At 45.7% G+C, this 18232-nt stretch overlaps 1 protein-coding gene across 27 annotated transcripts in view; it reads right to left on the bottom strand.

Annotated features, from left to right (window-relative positions):
- Positions 1–18232, bottom strand: part of ANKS1B (ankyrin repeat and sterile alpha motif domain containing 1B) — a 1250661-nt gene that overhangs the window by 1852 nt on the left and 1230577 nt on the right. For 8 of the 27 annotated variants that reach the window (XM_030819758.1, XM_030819759.1, XM_030819763.1 and 5 more), the window contains 2 exons: positions 15089–15256; positions 7972–9589 (listed from right to left, as the gene is read on the bottom strand). In XM_030819758.1, the coding sequence (XP_030675618.1) occupies positions 9479–9589; positions 15089–15256 (279 nt within the window). In that variant the 3' untranslated portion in view covers positions 7972–9478. Of the gene's footprint in view, positions 1–7742; positions 9606–14394; positions 14483–15088; positions 15257–18232 lie in introns of those variants that run through there. The other 19 variants (XM_030819772.1, XM_030819768.1, XM_030819762.1 and 16 more) reach the window with 5 other exon arrangements.

The raw sequence follows: 18232 nt of genomic DNA, 5'->3' as shown, positions 1-18232 counted from the left end.
TGATGGATTGGATAAAGGTTGTGAGAGAGACAAGAAAAGAATGATGCAAGATTTTAGCCTGAGCAACTGGAAGAAGAGAGTTGCCTTCAGCTGAGATGAAGAAGACAATGAAAGCAGCTCTGCGGACACGGTAAGTTTGAGAGGCCTGTTAGACCTCCAGGTGGGGATGCTGAGTAGGCGGGATGCAAGGCTCTGGAGTTCATGGGAAAGCACCACCTGGAGGTAGAAATCTGAGAGTCATCAGTGAATTGATGGTATTTAAAATCAGAGGAGTAGATGAAATCAGCAGTGAAGTGGGTGTAGATAGAAAAGACAGGGGGCCCCAAGACTGAGTCCAGGGCAGTCTGGAGATCAGTGGGATGAGGGATAAGCCCAGGAGAGTAAAAACGACCAGCAGAGACTAAGAGTTGCAAATTAGTGTGGTAAGTACAGTGAATGCAGCAGGCATGGGCCCCTTAACTTAATGTCTTCTTGGCCGGAGTCCTTGATCAGTCTGCTTATTCACCCACCTATCTATCCTGTACTCCTTGAGCATCTACGTGCCAAGCACTGTTTTAAGCAGCAGAGGAAGCAATAAATAAATACATTTGAGTTGTTGAGAGATCATGGGGACAACAGATGATAAGAAAACAGGACAGTATCAGCAGTTGTCTTATCTGGAAAATGAGGATCCATTCCTCCCTCCGGATTGTTGTAGGATTTAATGAGATAAAGCTCCTGAAGCACTTATCTCATTGCCTGCACTGAGACCGCTCAGGTGACATTCTGCAATGCTATTTGAGCTCCCTCCTCTTTGCCTGGCAACAGCCCCAGCTGCCATCTCTGCCTCCAGTTGTGCCCTTCTGCATGATCTTTCCAGAGCACTCATCTGAATCACATTAAACTTCTCTGTTTAAACTTTAATTGTGTTTACACTTCTGCTTAAACCCTGGACCTGCTCCAAGTTCTCTTCTGTAGCTTTGTGTACGCTGTTTTCTCTATGCTGTCCTCTCACCGATTTTCTTTTCCCCCCTTACTCCCTATGTTTCACAAATTCTTTGAGATGACCCTCAAGAGCTGAAGGGCTGCCCTGCCCTCTCCTAGCATTCTCTTTTCTCTGTCATGGCTTTTGTTGTTTTGGAACTGCTTGCTTATTGAGGTCCCCCAGTAAATCGTAAGCTCCTTGAAAGCCAGGACTGTATAGAGTCTAACATGAGCCTAGCATTGCAATGAGGGCCTCAGTAAACACTTGTTGGATGACTGGAATTCATCTCCTGAGTTCCATGGGATGAATTTGCCCACGTGTTCATAACAGTCTATGTTCTCCCTTTCCATAAGGATATCATGAGGCTGTCAAATGACGAAGTAGCATATCACCAGCATTTTATCTTGCCGTTTTAGTTTGGCCTTTTTCTGTGAAACATCATTAGGGGAAAGTAAAACTTTACTTGGACAAAAGAGGTTTGCTACCAAATTATATAAAATGAATAAACGTATCCCTGGAGTGTTTAAGTCAGCAAGTATGGCCATCTATTATTCCACAAATGTTTTCTATTATAATTTACTCACTGACCTTTAGCGAAGGAGAAAATGATTTTCTAATACTTCTTAGCCTCTGAAGATTGTCACTGGAATACATTCCTTGCTCATAACCTCTCCTCTTAGGACCATGGATATACTATACAGTTATTAAAATGCCTGAATTAGAAAATCCGCTGCTCTTGGGCTATGAGTTTAACTAAGAAGAATTACTGTATTTTGATAGAAGAATTACTCCATGATTTGTGAATCATGGAGATTTGGGCAGTACAGGAATGGGGGTTTGTAACTGGGACAAAAGATAAGTATTATGCTGTTTATTGAGATCTATGTCAGATTCGTGACATGTTTTTCTGCCCCACATGAGAGGGGCAGAAGAAGGGGGTTACATTTGAGACACAGCAGAGACCAGGCCTTTGAAGTCATCTGGCATCAACAATGACTTGCTCCTGAGTCAAATGATGTGAGAAAACCAGAATTTGGGAAATTTTCATTTCAATTAAGATTCAGGAAAATGAGTCACTGGTGTTCATTGTAAATTCATTTATGAGGTCAGGCCCCCAGAACTGGGAATGCTCCTTATCACATAGAAATGAATAGAAAAATCTGCCTCTGTAATTTCCATCACCCAGGGCTAGAATATGTAACTAGAGAGGGTGGTCGAGGCCTGAGTGTGGGTCTGGGGGTTCAGAGCAACTGATCAAACTGGAAAACACTGAGCAGGTGAGTGGAGACTGCTGCTGTTCTGAGGAGCACACATTCGCATTCATTCAAATGTTTATCGCCGCTCCACTCGAGGCACTGCCCAACTCTCATTTATCTTCACAGAAGTTGAGTGGATCTGCAGACTGCAGTTTCAGTTTTTAGAGGAAGAACTAAACCCCCGCAGCTAATCAGTGTCAAAGCCAGGGCTAGAATCCAAATCTGCTATTCTTTATAGATAGAAAGGCCAAGACTCTTAGGCTTGTAAGTCGTCTGTCAGTTACAACTGGAAGTAGAATACTCCTGGGTTTAGTGGCAGATGACATCAGCCTAGGGGTCGTAAGGCTTGGTTTCTTTAGCTGGGGAAGGTCATCCAATAGCTTATGTGATGGTTTTGGAGATGTTCTTATATTCACCTTCAATTAGCAGTGAGCCCTTCACTAAGCCCTTCATCTTGGGCTTATTGCCCTACTCGCTGTCAATTAACCTCTGGAGACACACCAAGTCTTTTAGCAGGAAGGAAGGAAGCTACTATTTTTTGAGGGCCTTTTATGTGCCGAGCCCACAGGCTGGTCATTTTCCATACATTATTTAACTGAATCATAACAGTGCTGCAAGGTGTTATCTCTCTTTCACAGGTGTGGAAACAGATGCAGAGAGGTTAGGTTTCCAGGGCCCCACAGCAAAGTGGTGGAACTGGGTTTCTGGTCCACGGCCTTCTGCTCCACTGGGTAACACTCCCTGTACCTTCTCATTGAAGCCCCTGGGCTAGAGGGTCCAAGAGCATCACTTCAGTTCTGCATTTCATTCATTACTCACTTGCATCAGGACAGATGCATCACTACTAAGCTCTCGGAGAAGACACCAGATGCTGTCTGCTCCCAAGGAGCTTCTACTTTTGGTAGTCTGATTAACTTGTATCTGTGCCTGTAGAGATTGCTCTTTGAAAAAAGCAGCAGGAACATTCCGATAGAAGCCAATGGATGGGAGAGGTGGGGGGAATGCGTTGGATTTACCAGCACCTGGCCACTGCCCAACCTGCTCTCGATTCTCAGATGATTCAGGCATTGAGCAGGGAAGGTAGCAGAGCTACTGTTGCCTTCCCTTTGGAGAAGCCTGTTTCTACTTTGAAACTCTTAAGAGATTCATTTCAAATTAGTGGCAGGCCTGGGTTAGTGTGTGCTTTCTTCTGCCATCTTGATTTCATCTCCCCCCTTCTCCTTTGCCTTTCATTTGAAAAGATGCAGCCCCTCAGAGCCTCACTTTCCTGATTTGTCAAATAGGGAACCTAATGTACAAGGCTTTTGTGGGGCATAGAAAAACATGTCAAGAATCTGACATAGATCTCAATAAACAGCATAATACTTATCTTTTGTCCCAGTTACAAACCCCCATTCCTGTATTGCCCAAATCTCCATGATTCACAAATTGGGACCCTGCTGCTTCTGCTCCATGGCAGACACCTTGCTCCAGCCACCCTCCTCTACCACCTCCTTCTCCTCATGGCCATTGGCTTTTAGGAGACAGACATTGCTCAGGAAAGCTGTCACCTGCTTTCTTTTGAAATATCCCAAACTTGATTCTCTTTGGGCGATGCATACACCCATCAAGTGGTAAGGAGGACTGGGAATGAGGGGAGAAAAGACCCTGGGCTTGTTGCTGGGGCCAGTAGCTTGGGAGTGTGGTGGTATGTGTGTGGTTCTGGCTGTCAAGTGGATCTAAGTTCAACCCCAGCTACACTAACTTTCCAGCTGTATGACTTCAGCAAATGGGTTAATCTCCTCAAGGATTCACTTCCTAGGGAGTCTTTAAATTTCCCCGGGTGATTCCAGTGTGCAGTGGAGGTTGAGAGCCAGCGCCCTCTACTCTCACCCTTGATGCCCAGCCAAGTCATTGCCAGTCTCCTCCTTTAGCACAGCCCGTGGTGCTGCGATGTCTGCCAATGCAGCATGCCCCTTTGTGCCTGCTCTGCCCATAACATTCTCAGGAGCTTGCTGGGCAGCACAGATGTTTGGTGTGCATATTAACACAGCTGTGGGGATCTTTCCTGCTCAGGTTTGGTGGCTGATTTATAGAACAGCTCTGTCAGGATGATCAGCAATCCCTCTTACAGGCACTGCTTTCTCTGTTCAAGTGTCCACCTGTGTGTGCTTGTGTTTGCCTTTTAGCTATTACTGTGATGATTCCCACTGTAGTAGACACTGCCAGTGATGACCACAATATCCAATCTCCCCCTTTTCCTCACTAACAACCCCTGCATTGTTGGGGGCTGCAGTGTGCTCAGCTAAAACTAACAATTGCAGCCACATTTTCCATCTTCCTACATAGGGGTGGCCAATGAGCTGTATGCAGAAGTTGTGGGGTGGAGCTTCCAGGAAAGCTCTTAAAAGTCTGTCTTATTCAGCTGGACAATGCTTCCATCCTATGGTCCTTACCGTCTTTTCTAATGCCTGGAATATGTGTGTGCTGGAGGATGCTCCAGCAGCCATTTTGTGACAATGAGGCAATCTTGAGGCTAAAAGCCACTTCCAAAGGATGGCAGAGTAGAAATACAGAAGGATCTTGAGATTTCAATGATATCATAAAGCTACAATTCCAGCTCTGTACTGCCTATCTCTGAAGTTCATGTTACATGAGGGAAAATTCAACCCCTGCCTCGTTTAAGACATTGTTATTGCTGGTCTTTGCTACTAGTTCTTTAGTTCAATTCCTAACTGATACTCCCCAAAACAAACCTGGTGAATAACAGCAATTCAACAAATGTCACCGACCCCTGAATCTCTGCCTCCTCCACCCACTCACCCCAGCTACAAACACTCTTTCTCCTGATGAGTAACCAGGCATCTAGCTGTAAGGTTGCTTAAGCTTCGTGGAATCTCAGAAAGTCATAAAGCTACTAAACAAGTTCACAAACAAGTGATGCATAGACCACACCCAGCCCACAGATGAGTTCTGTGTGGCTCACACTTATTTTTTAAAACCGGGTTTGCTGCCAACACTTCAAAACCCAACGATTTTGCGTGAAAATCCAGATTTCTTAGAAAATCTGTGGACCCAGGGTCTTCCTTTCTGCCTGGCAACAATCAGCTGGAACTCAGCAGCGGTTGCCCCTAAGATGAGGCACAGTCCCCACCCCCCTCACTCATGTCACCTGTATGGCTTGGAAGGCAAGTGAGTTTGCAACCTGCTCAAACCCACACCCCAGAAACGGCCTGCTAAAATGGGATTTCAGAATCCACTTGTACCTTTCTTCTCAGTCTCCCCTGACTCAACACAGCACACTGGCATTGATTTTTTCCTCTCAGATAACTGAGCATGCACTTTTGAGAATCAGAGAGAAATCCGCCTCTCAAATGTCAGAAAACAGCTGATGCTGCCTCTTACTTGGGGGCCTCTTGACTTCCCACATGTCTTATTGCCACTTGAGAGGGAGGGCTGCAGGCAGGCAGGCTCCCTGGGGAGCAGCTGTTGTGATGCTTGATTGAGGCCCTGAGACATCCAGAGGACAATTAAATTGGGTATTGAATATGAATTGCTTTGAATGGTTTTTATTACCACATTGTGAGCTGACTTGGTTGTAAAATCTGACTCCATCTCTTGCTCTTACTGTGGTGATGAGACAGAACTTCAAGATGTTCTAAATAGCATGGCTTGGAACATGCATATTAGCTCGTCTGTACTCGTGAAGTCTGTCATCTGATACCCGCGCTCCTCCACTGTCTGAATCAAGTTAGGAGCCCTGATTAAATCTCCGTGGCTGCAGTCGCCACCTTCCGCCGGGGTGACCCCATTGGAGATGACAAATGAAGGATGTCTTATTTCAGCCTGATGTGTAAGTCTTCACATCACTGGTCGTTAACTACTCTTGGAAAGTTAAATGCCCATGCAGCTTTTTTTTTTTTTTCCCCAAACATAGGTCTCTGAGGTTTTGGAGAGAAAAACAAAAACTGTTGTTTTAATAATAATTTGTAGCTATGATTTTTGATGAGTTGCACACTGAATGCAATATGTTGGCTGTAGAATGACCATCTTTGCAGAAGCAACTCTAAGGAAAGTGATGCCACGCTAAGCACAGAGTGAGTTCTCAATAAGTAGACCGACTTGAGCGGAAGACAGAAACAGTTAAGTGGAGTTGGCATTTCCCTGGTTGGCACCAAGGTCTCAGGTTTATTTCAACCACAAAAATAAGGTCCAGCTCCTAGCTACTAACGGAGTCACAATATGCAGCATGGTGACGGTCAAAAGGCCTGAGCAAGTTCAAAGCACCGTCTCTGCCTGCTTTGGAACCGGTTTCTGTGGGAAGCAGGACTCTGTTGCTGGGGCAGGCAGATGCTTGGGTCCATTTGCCTAGAGGCACGGACAGCAGTAAATGTGGGGCTGGCTGGCTGGCTGCTGGGGAGATAGGACTGGAGTATGGGGTGGGCCAGTGGGGCCTTGCTGCATGTAGACTGTGTGCTGGCTGTGTTGGCTAGTTACCCAACTTTATTTCAAAAAATGTGTTTCAAACCTTCAGATCGACAAGCCTATCTAAAAAGAGAACTTAGAATTTTTTTTTTTTTTTTAAAAAGTCTTCTTCCTACGGATTTCCTGAACATGGCCATTATATTCTAATTCTCTTGAGGCTAGATCACTTATCAAATTTTCATTTCTTTTCAGAAGTAATTAGGAGTGATGCTACCTTGAATCCAGGTGTGAATTTTTATTGATTTTTGAGGATTTGGCCACGTGTTCCTTTATCCAAGCCTGTCTTCTGCTCCATCTTATCCAAACATTGAACCAGCAATATTCCCAAGTAAGTATTCCAACTTGAGAAAATTTTGTGTGTCTTGAGAAAAATCATTTCCATGACTTATTAATGAACTAACTAGGGATAATTTTCATAGGATTCATTCACTCAAATTTATCATAGAATACAATTTAATAAGAAACAATTAAGTGGAGTAATTGAATTCAAGTCCTTTTTTTGAGTACTGTCAGCATTCAATGACCCCCCTGCCCATGGTTATTGAAGTTATCAATGATGTGTCAAATTTCCCCTTGAAGAAAATCAGCTGCAAATCTCTTCTCAATGCGTGGGCCGACTCTCATCTGCCCCCTGCAGGCCTAGCCCTTCCTTTTCCCTTCCCTGCTCTGGTCTATGGGGCTGCTGTATGTGTAGAAAAAAATGAAAGGACTGATGACCATGTAGATAATGTTTTTCCAAACATACCATCGATGCTGTGCTACAAAAGTGATCCAGTTTGGTGGTCCTTTCTCTTTTAGAGATGCCTGTTTTGACAATTCTTCCTTACAGTCTGCTTTAATATTTAAAAGAAGGCAGTGGGGGCTTTAGGTTAAAATTAAAGTTTCAGAGGCCTGTGTATCTTTCTCAGACTGGTTGAACTTGGAACTGTGCAACTTTTCTCAACAATTTTGCCAATTAAAAAAGTCCCTTTAGCTGTAGATGCTGAGAAGGCTGGGCCTTTGGTTCTGCTCCTAAATGGGAGTGGGGAAGGTGCTCACAGAACAATGCCAAGCACCACTGCTGTACAACTTCTGTTTTATTTTTGTGTGCTTTTTTTTATAGGATATAAATAATGACAAAAATTACAAAATTTATAACTGGAAGCCCAAGCTTATTTACACATATGCTTCTGTTTCAGCAAAGCTCCTATTTGCCTCCTGGTACCATATTTTAGTGTTATTTAACTCTCATTTTGCTACATACATATCGACAGTGAATAGGCAAAATATATACAAGGAACTGTTCAGTTCAAGTAATTTAATATTGTATTAAAATTCTTCAACACTGAACTAAAACCGTATACATTTGTTAGTTTGAAATAAAATGTAGTTATTCTTCAAAACTCACCAACTGATGAATGTAACTGATCATCTCAGTTAGGTTTAAAATAATATCAGTTAATAAAAAAACATTAAGACAATTCCACAATTTATCAGTATCGCTATAATGAACTTCAAAATGATTCACAATATGATTGTTAGAACAATATACATTAAAATGTTATTTTTTTCTATAATGATATTGGTACTGTTTATATAATTTGATTCTACATAAATATACATTATGGTATCATACAAATACTCCACAGAGACATTAAAAAATTAAAATACCTTAAAGAAATGTAAGTAAATTTTATTTAATCAAATAGTAAGCAAACTTTTTTTTTGTTTGTCTCAAGAAAAGTTTTATTACTTTGGAATTTCTTCTTTTTTTTGTATTTATTTTTTCTAGAAAAAGAAATTTTTGCAATAGAATTTTATTAACACCTTTCTCAAACAAGGTTTCCATGACAGAAATCTTGACAGCAGGAGCACTAGATTTTTTTTTTTAACATGTTCTTTAAAACACTGTGAAGATTAAAAAACAATCTTGGCAAGCTGATGGCTGCGTCAGCACTTCCGGGCCTCCTGCTCTAGGGAGCATCACCAGTATTTTGCCACCACTGAGCCAGTCCTCTTGGTAGTAGCAGTAGAAATTTAATTATTTGAAATGAAACCAGAAACATCCCTCACAACTAACCTAGTTTTCTTATCAATGCATTAATGAAACATTCTTTTAATAAAAATATTTAATACAAGACACATTTTGCTGTGCATAATAAATTCCTCTGTTTTGAATCATTCTTTCCTTTTGAACCAATCGTTTGGTTGAAAGGTTTTCTTTCTCTGACATAGGTGATTACATATAAAATCCACAAATATAGAAATGGGGAAACAATCTCCTGGCAATCATATCACGGGAGTTATTTTTGTCCTTTTGCATTAAACGATATTCAATGATAGAATGATTTTACAGATGCTTTGGAGGTGGGAAGGGTAGTGCTGCTCTGATTTCACCTTTAAAACTGCTGACAGTGAAAGCATACTTTTAGGCAGTATTAGAGATCCCCTTTACTTTTTTTTTTTTTTTTTTTTTTTTAAAGAAAAGGTATTATCCCCAAATGAAGCAAAGCAAGTACTGGGGCGGAGTCATCAGAAATACCTTGGGAGGTGGTGGGGAGGGGAGTCGGGAGCATCGGGGAAAACCCATCTCAACTCACGCCTCTCAGGGGTTGCGACTGGAAAGTCTTGCGTTTTCCATCACTGGTGCAGAAAGAACTTCCCCAGGAATGGCCAGTGGCCTTTCGCCCGTAACAAGGCCACACGCTCAGAGCAGTCTTCCTCCTGGGCTGGGTGGACGCGGAGGCGCGAAGGAAAGCCTGCTCCGGGACTGCTTGGCGAGCAAGGCACCGCGAGGACAGGAGGACGGCGAGTATCAGAAAATCGTGGTTTCATACTTGGTATTAATGCCCCTCTTGGCTTCTTGGCCCGGCTCCACAATCCACGGTAGATTGGCCAGAGTCTTTTGCTCAGATGGGTCGATCTGCTTTAAAACAGAAAGGCTAATGCCTGTTATACGGTCGCCGCGCGGGTGCGCGCATGCACGCGGACGCCGCTGGCGAACCCACGCGAGGCCCCTCGCCCCAGGCGCGGGGCGGCGATGCTGGTGTAGGCCGCTCGCGGGCTCGCTCTTTGGACACACATTTACCGCATACCGACTCTCTGCAGGGCACCCTGAGGGCGACGGTGAATAAGGCACAGCCCGTGCCCTTGTGAGCACACAGACGGGGAGCAGACAGAGGCGGATTTCAGTGCTGAGAGGTGAGATACGAGGGGAAGAGAGGGCACCATGTGGGCACACACACCCTGGGAGCCAGGGGGGCTTCCTGGAGGAGGTGAATCAGGCATGCCACTTCCCGGCTCTCACTCTCCAGTGGTTTCCATCACAGTCAGTCAGAACAAAACCCGAACTCCTCACCATGGCCTCCAGTACCCCTGCGCACCTGATTTATCTGCTGCAGCCACATAGCTTCCTTGCTCTTCCTGCCCACCAATACCACACCCAGGGCCTCTGCGCTCATCACCTGCTCTGCCCGAGTTCCCTTCTCCAGACACCTGCATGCCTCATGCTCTAATGCCATTCAGGTCTCTGCTCAAATGCCACTTCCATTGGCACCTGTATTCCTAGAAGCCTTTACTGTTTACTCCTACAAAATGCACCCCAACTTTTCTGCTCTCCTCTTCTGCCTTATTCTTCACAATACTTATTGCCACTATGCGTCATCACATATTTATTTGTTCATCCTCCACTACCATGTATGCTCATGGAGGCAGGATTTTGTCTGTTTTGATAACTGCCATTTTCTCCAAAACGCAGAAAAGCTCCTGGCAACCCCGTAAATAATAGGCACACAATAAATACTTGTTGAATAAATGGTATCGAAAGAAAGAGGTAATATTTAAATGGACAGCCAAAGGACCAGCAAGTATTTGCCTGAAGACAGGAGGAGGGGGCATTTGAAGTAGATGAAACAGCACATGCAGAAGTCCCAGAATAATCTATACACAGAATGAAACAGAGCCTCATCTTCCACTATGTACAGAAATAAACTCAAAATGGATTAAAGACTTAGAGGGAAGACCTGAGACGATGAAACAACGGGAAGAAAACATTGGGGAAACACTACAGGACATTGGTCTGGACAATGATTTTTTGGGTAAAATCTCAAAAGCACAGGCAACAAAAGCAGAAAGAGACAAATGGAATTACATCAAGTGAAAAAGCTTCTGCACAGTGAAGGAAACAATCAACAAAGCGAAAAGACAACCTACAGAATGGGAGAAAATATTTGCAAAGTATCCATCTGACAAGGGATTAATAACCAGAATAAATAAGGGACTCAAATAACTCAATAGCAAAAAACAAAAATAAAAAACAAAAACAAAAACAAAACCAACTCAATCTGATTAAGTAATAGGCAATAGAACTGAACAGGCATTTCTAAAAAGATGACATACAAACAGCCAACAGGTATAGGTAAAAACGCTCAGCATCACTAATCATCAGGCACAGGCAAATGCTAATCACAATGTGATACCATCTCACCCCCGCTACTATTGAATGGCTACTATCAAAAAGACAAAAACTGACGGATGCTGGTGAGGCTACAGAGAAAGGGAAACACTTCTACACTGTTGGTGGGAATCTAAATTAGTAAAGGCACAATGGAGAATAGCATGGAGGGTCCTCAAAAAACTAAAAATAGAGCTACCATATATTCCAGCAATCCCACTACTGGGTATATACACAAAAGAAAAGAAATCAGTCTATCAAAGAGATATCTGCACTCCCATGTTTATTGCAGAATTATTCACAGCAGCCAAGACATGGAATCAAACTAAGTGTCCATCAATGGACGAATGGGTAAAGAAAATGTGGTAATATATACACAATGGAATACTATTCAGCCATAAAAAGAATGAGATTCTGTCATTTGCAGCAACATGAATGAACTGAAGGTCATTATGTTGAGTGAAATAAGCCAGACACAGAAAGACAAATATTTTATGTTCTCATATGTGGAAGCTATAAAAAGTGGATCTCATGGAGATAGAGTAGAATGGTGGTTACCAGAGGCTGGAAAGTGAAGAAGGGAGAGTAGGGATGAAGAGAGATTGGTTAATAGGTACAAAAATACGGTTAAACAGAAGGAGTAAGTTCTAGTATTTGATAGCGCAGTAGGGTGACTATAGTTAACAATAATTTATTGTATATTTCAAAATAGAAGAATTGTAATTTCTCAACACAAAAGAAAAATATTTGAGGAGATAGATATCTCAATTACTGATATGATCATTACATATTGTATACATGTGTCAAAATATCACATAGCAATAAAAAACAGTCCCAGAGATAAGGGAAAACGGTTGTTGAGGGGTCGGGGTCAGTTTGCAGGGTGGGGAACAGGAGGGCAGACAACTAGGGTGAGGAGGTGAGCAGAGGCCCAGTCAGGCTGAGCCTTGAGACAAATCCTAAAATGGTTTTGTCCCTGTGCATACAAATACAACGGGCCACTCCTGGGGCGGAGCCGGGCTGTCCGCTCTCAGGAACGGCCCCAGGATGGATCTACACCATGGCTGCCTCTTCCTTTGCTGTTTCCAGGTCTGCCTGCCCTGTCCTAGCTGCCTGCTCTTCTCAGAGCCTGGGGTTGTGGGAAGGCCTCTCCCATTTCTCTGGCACCATGAGCTTTGCAGCTGCCTTCTACCGTGCCTTGACTGTATCTCCATAAAGTTGTGGGGAGGACCTCACGTGTTCTTAGGGATCACTGAATATTTCTTACCAAGAAATGCCCGGGGCTGAAGGAACTAGAATACTAATGCCTGTCGAGGGGGACGGATCTTGAAGCACATAAATAACATCAGTATTATTCACTGTATATTTTCCTATTTCCCTTGAAGGTGTCTGGATGAATATTCTATGAGCTCTTATGCCACCCAGCCCTTTGTGCTCTTCTGGAAGAGGCCTATGGGGACCAGGGTAAGGTCAGATAGAGGCACCTGCTGTGAACAGATTTATTCAGCCCACATGAGAATGAATACAATAGTCTAAGAGATAATCTCTAAAACATTCTGCAAATTCCTGGATACTTAACAGCCTAATCAATCTCAAAGATATGTTTGTGAAATCCATCCACAGGCCCTCATTTCATCAGCCACAGATATTCACTGAACACCTGCTATGGGCCTGGTCCTGGTGGTGACAAGACAGGTGGGGTCCCTGTGTGCATGAAACTTACATTTTTTTTGAGACGGAGTCTCGCTCTGTCACCCAGGTTGGAGTGCAGTGGCTCGATCTCTGCTCGCTGCAAGCTCCACCTCCCGGGTTCACACCATTCTCCTGCCTCAGCCTCCCGAGTAGCTGGGACTACAGGTGCCCACCACCACGCCCAGCTAATTTTTTTTTTTTTGTATTTTTAGTAGAGACAGGGTTTCACCGTGTTAGCCAGGAGAGTCTCGATCTCCTGACCTCGTGATCTGCCCGCCTCAGCCTCCCAAAGTGCTGGGATTACAGGCGTGAGCCACCGTGCCCAGCCCAAAACTTACATTTTTGTGGCGTAAGATAGACAATAAACAAGCCATCAGTAAAAAACCCTCAATTAATAAATGCTACACAGAATTAAAGGCAGATGACATGCTTGAAGGTAACTGGGTGTCTACATCAGATTGGGTGGTTAGGACATCCGCCTCTTCAAGTAGCAGAGACCTGAATGACAAGATGAAGTCAGCCATGCAGAAACCAGGGGAGGATATTCCAGGTGTGGGGAGCGGGTGGCATAAACGCCTCAGGTAGGAGTGAGCATTATATAGTCAAGGAATGGGAAGACCTGAGCATCACAGAGGACTGTGGTGGGAAACTGCATTCTGGGTACTTGGGGCAGAGGGTGCCATGACTGATCTCTGCTGTGTGGGGAGGGGAGTCTCAAGGAGCTATACTGCATAGGCCCGGGGTGAGGTGGCAGTGGCCCTGACTGGAAGAGAGATGGAGGAAGTGGGGAAGAGTGGACGGCACTGAGATATATTTTAGAGGTAGGGTGGATGGGATTTGCTCATGGGCTGGATACAGAGGTAAGGGGAGACAGGAATCCAGGCTGACTTGTAGACTTTGGGCTTGAGTTGCATGGTGAGTGGCTGTGGGGTGGGGAAGTTGGTGAGAGAAGAGCTTTGAGGGGAAAATCAGGAATTGTGTCCTGGACATGCTAAGTTTCAGATGTCTGTGAAGCATCAAGGTGGAAATATGAAAGAAGCTGGCCACGTGAGTCTGGAGTTGGGGGGTGCCCAGGGCTGGAGATGCAGAACTGGGAGCCAGTGTGTTGGGGTGGGTCAGTGCTGAATGGGAGGACCAAGGGCTCAGAGCGTGGCGTTGGAAGAAAGACTTCAGAGGAGGTGCAGCTCCTGGGGATGATCGGTAACGAGTGATGGACACGGGAGCGAATGGCTGGGGCCGGAGGGAAAGATCCCGAAAGTAAACTGTCAGGGAACTGTGAGACCAGATGCCGGAGGGGTCATCCCTGTGGATGCTGATGATGCCAAGAAGGGTGACAGGGGTAGGCCCCCAAAAGAAGACTGAAAACAAGAACTGCATGGTCACAAAGGGAGGTGCCTCCCTGCAAACGTTAAAAATGCCTGCTGCTGTTCCCCCATGACAGTGGAGGTGGGGGCTGGTGAGGAGGAGGAGAGACAGTTCCAGATGGAAGGATTCGGGGGCGTGAGAGCAATGCATTCTGGGGGAGTCCCAGGGTTTCTAGGATGCAATACGGCAGCCGGGGCAGAAACCAGATGGGAGGCTGGTTGGGAAACTTCCAGCTTTTGGATATTGCTACTACCAGAGGAGGCCGCTTTGAAGTCATGCAAGCCTGTTGGGACAGGATGTCTGCAGAGCCTGTGGGAGGGAAGGGGAAGAAATTCCTGGAGGAAGGCAGATGCTGAGAAGGAGGGGCTGCACCTTCTGAACAGGCGCCATGCTGCAGGAAGCCTCAGCTGCGGGAGACAAAGCACGCGGGCCATGGCGCAGGCCTTGCATATAGCAGGGCAGCCTGTGCATCCAGCTTCCTCTAGCTGGGGACCGAGGACATCATCACTGTGTACCTCTGCAAACCTCTCTGGAGGCCAGGGGCTTGTAGGAGGCTTTGCCCTCTGATGGGATGGCAGCTGAAGCCCCAGGGACCACTGCTCCCAAGCTTTCCCGAATCTTTAGGTAAGATTCACCAAGAACGGCAGTACCTGCTGCTGAGACCCTTCATAGGGTTGCTGCAGGTGACTGAGAAAGTGGATTTCTCTGGAGGCTCCAGGTTGAGGGAGATGGTCCCCAAGACTTGGTGGGAACCAGGCAGAGGTGATGATGGACACATGCCAGGAGGAGGCCAAGGGAAAGGATGAAGAAGAGGCCCTGGGTTCTAATGGCACCCACACCACACAAGGGCCTGGTTAGCAGCCCCTTTTCCTCCTGTTCAAGGTTTTTTAGAACATCTGTATCTTTTCTACTTACCACGGACTTGCGAATGCTAACGCGGGGCTTGGGGATGGGTTTGGAGGGTTTGTTTTCAAAGCTTTCTGGAAGTGTGGAGGAGTGTCCCCCTTTTCTTGCTTGTAGTGCTAGCTGGTAAGCGACTTCGAATGCCTGTCCCAGGGTTAGGATGATTTCATAGGCTAAATTCTGCAAGAAAAATGAGAAAGCATTTTCTACTGGCACACTGCAAATTAGAATGGGTCGAATGGCTGAGGAACACTGAGGGAGGTGAACTAGGGAGGAACTTGAACTACTTCACCAGAGGCAGCAGCGATTCAGTGGAAATCTACAAAGAACAGGACACTCCGGGTCCAACTTAGGGTTTACACCAGGCATTAGTCATTTGTGAAAAGAAAAATCTTGGGACCCCAGATCACTAAGACAAAGGAAAAGGTCAGCTGGGAACTGCGTTGGGCAAATATGCCTTGCATTCTATTCCTAAATAAGATAGCTACAAAGATAAAAAAGCTACATACCTCCCTCACAATTTGCCCACAAGGAAATTTCCTGTGGACAAAAGACAGAACTCAAAGTCATGCCTCTGCTCATGTGAGATGAATGCACATCGGATTGCTCCCTCTGTCCTGTTATTTCCCTAAGCCAGACTAAGGCATAAGTGACTATTCCTGTAAATTGTGTATTCAGTGAAAGGCTAATCAGAAACTCAAAATAATTCAACTGTTTGTCTCTTATCTACCTATGGCCTGGAAGCCCCCTTCCCACTTCTAGTTGTCCTGCCTTTCCGGACCAAACCAACGTACTTCTTACACATACTGATTGATGTCTCATGCCTCCCTAAAATGTATGAAGCCAAGCTGTGCCCTGACCACCTTGGGCACATGTTCTCAGGACCTCCCAAGGCTGTGTCACAGGTGCATCTATATATATATATTTTTTTTAGATGGAGTCTCACTCTGTCACCCAGGCTGGAGTGCACTGGCACAATCTTGGCTCACTGCAACTTCCACCTCCCGGGTTCAAGCAATTCTCTTGCCTCAGCCTCCCAAGTAGCTGGGACTACAGGCACGCGCCACCACACCCAGCTAATTTTTGTATTTTTAGTAGAGACGAGGTTTCACTATGTTGGCCAGGCTGGTCTCAAATTCCTGACCTCATGATCCACCCGCCTCAGCCTCCCAAAGTGCTGGGATTGCAGGCGTGAGCCACCACACCCGGTCCATGGGTGCATCTTTAACCCTGGCAAAATAAATTGACTGAGACTTGTCTCAGATACTTTTTGGTTTACACAATGATAGGGCACACTTGCTTACAGATCCCCAGTTAGCCCCAGGAGGAGCAGGCCCCACAGGCCACTGGCCCCAGGAGCCCACACCATTCAAAGCTCTCCCTGTGGGCAGTTGGTTTGCCCCCGAGGCCTTGGAAGGGAAGGGGTTACTATTGGTGTTTCTGCTGAGTCCTGGGAGCGCTTCAGCCTTGCCTGTGAGGATAATCCCACACGCTCCACAGGAGGTGTTCCTGAGAAGTTTAGGTCTTTTTACCTCAAACATCTGTGATTCAGTGAACATCTACGAAACACAATCAAAATCTAATTTAGGCCTAGAGGAGAGGCATTAGTCATGCTGGTGTGGCGGCTCACAGTCGCAGCAGTGAGCACGCAAACAGTGCTCCAACAGAGCCAATTCCCCAGCTATTTCTTGAGGCTTTTGCTCTCCCTGTGGGTCCACTCTATATTTTATCATGAAATCAGCAAGAGACAGGAGATTCTGTCAGGCCAGATGCCATGCCAAGCAGCGCCTGGGAGAAAAGTTCTTCTCTTCCGACCTTCAATCAGTCCTTTTCTCAAGATGATTTCTAGCTTTCTTCTCTTCTCCAAATGTGTATCTTTGATTTCTGCCTTTTCTTCCAAGCACAGCTCCGCCCGGTCTTCTCTCCCTGAGAAACCATCACGCTGTCTGGTGTCCACCACACCCTGAGGCCACAGAGCATCAGAGAAGCAGATGCATACTAGTCACAGAGAGCGTTCTGAAGGTCACTGCAGCAGCTGAGAGCAGGCATGGTCTGCCCCAAGTTTTCTTTTTTCTTTTATTTGAGACAGAGTTTCGCTCTTTTTGCCCAGGCTGGAGTGCAATGGCACGATCTCGGCTCACTGCCACCTCCACCTCCTGGGTTCAAGCAATTCTCTTGCCTCAGCCTCCCAAGTAGCTGAGATTACAGGCATGCACCACCATGCCCGGCTAATTTTGTATTTTTAGTAGAGATGGGGTTTCTCCATGTTGGTCAGGCTGATCTTGAACTCCCCACATCAGGTGATCCACCCACCTCAGCCTCCCAAAGTGCTGGGATTATAGGTGTAAGCCACCGCGCCTGGCCATCCAAGTTTTCATTCTGATGAATGTCCCTAGAATGTCCACTCACGGTTTCTCAAAAGTCACAGAAATGTCATTCTGCTGATGCTGATATTGCAACTAAGCTGGCCCTCTCTGTGCCTGCCCATCTCCACCCTCACCAAGCGCTCTGGGAGTCCGATTCCCACACTGCTGCTGGGGAGATGTGTTTGCAGTTGTTCCCATTTGATGATGATGGAGAGGAAGATGCAGGATGGCGCCTTCTGAGGCCACGGGGAAGAGGCCCAAGGGTTCTAGACCAACCAGATTCCAGATCCATGCCAGATCAATTGTGATGGTCTCAGAACCAAGTGGGGAAAATGCCTCTGAGCTTGAGAGTTGGTTTGAGAGAGGATACATCTGTCTCCTTTAAGTGAGCTGTTAGGAAATATTGACCCTACAAGACAGACATCTGCCTGCTGGAGATACTGCACCTTGCACAGCAAGCTGAGCACTTCCTTGGAATGAACACTGAGCCTGTGTTTGCCTCCACAGATGAGTCAGCCTAGTAAATTAGTAACGCACCAGCAAATGATAGTGGAGGAGGTCTGGGAGACAGCTCTGACCATCACTGCACAAACGGGGCTGAGCTCTTTCCACTGCCTACACTTGGCACTCACGTCACCGTCAGCTTTGCCTCTTAGTTGTTTGCGTGGGTCCCCTCTGAAAGGCAGGCGGGACTTCCGACTTCTGTAGTCTCAGAATGAAGACGCAGGCTCTTGGTCTTGTTCATGCTACTGTGGAAGATGGCTGATTCCCATCTGTTGGGGACATGTAC

The sequence above is a fragment of the Nomascus leucogenys genome, chromosome 10, assembly GCF_006542625.1.
Source record: "Nomascus leucogenys isolate Asia chromosome 10, Asia_NLE_v1, whole genome shotgun sequence".
Taxonomy (NCBI): domain Eukaryota; kingdom Metazoa; phylum Chordata; class Mammalia; order Primates; family Hylobatidae; genus Nomascus; species Nomascus leucogenys.
This window is presented reverse-complemented; position numbering and strand designations above follow the sequence as displayed.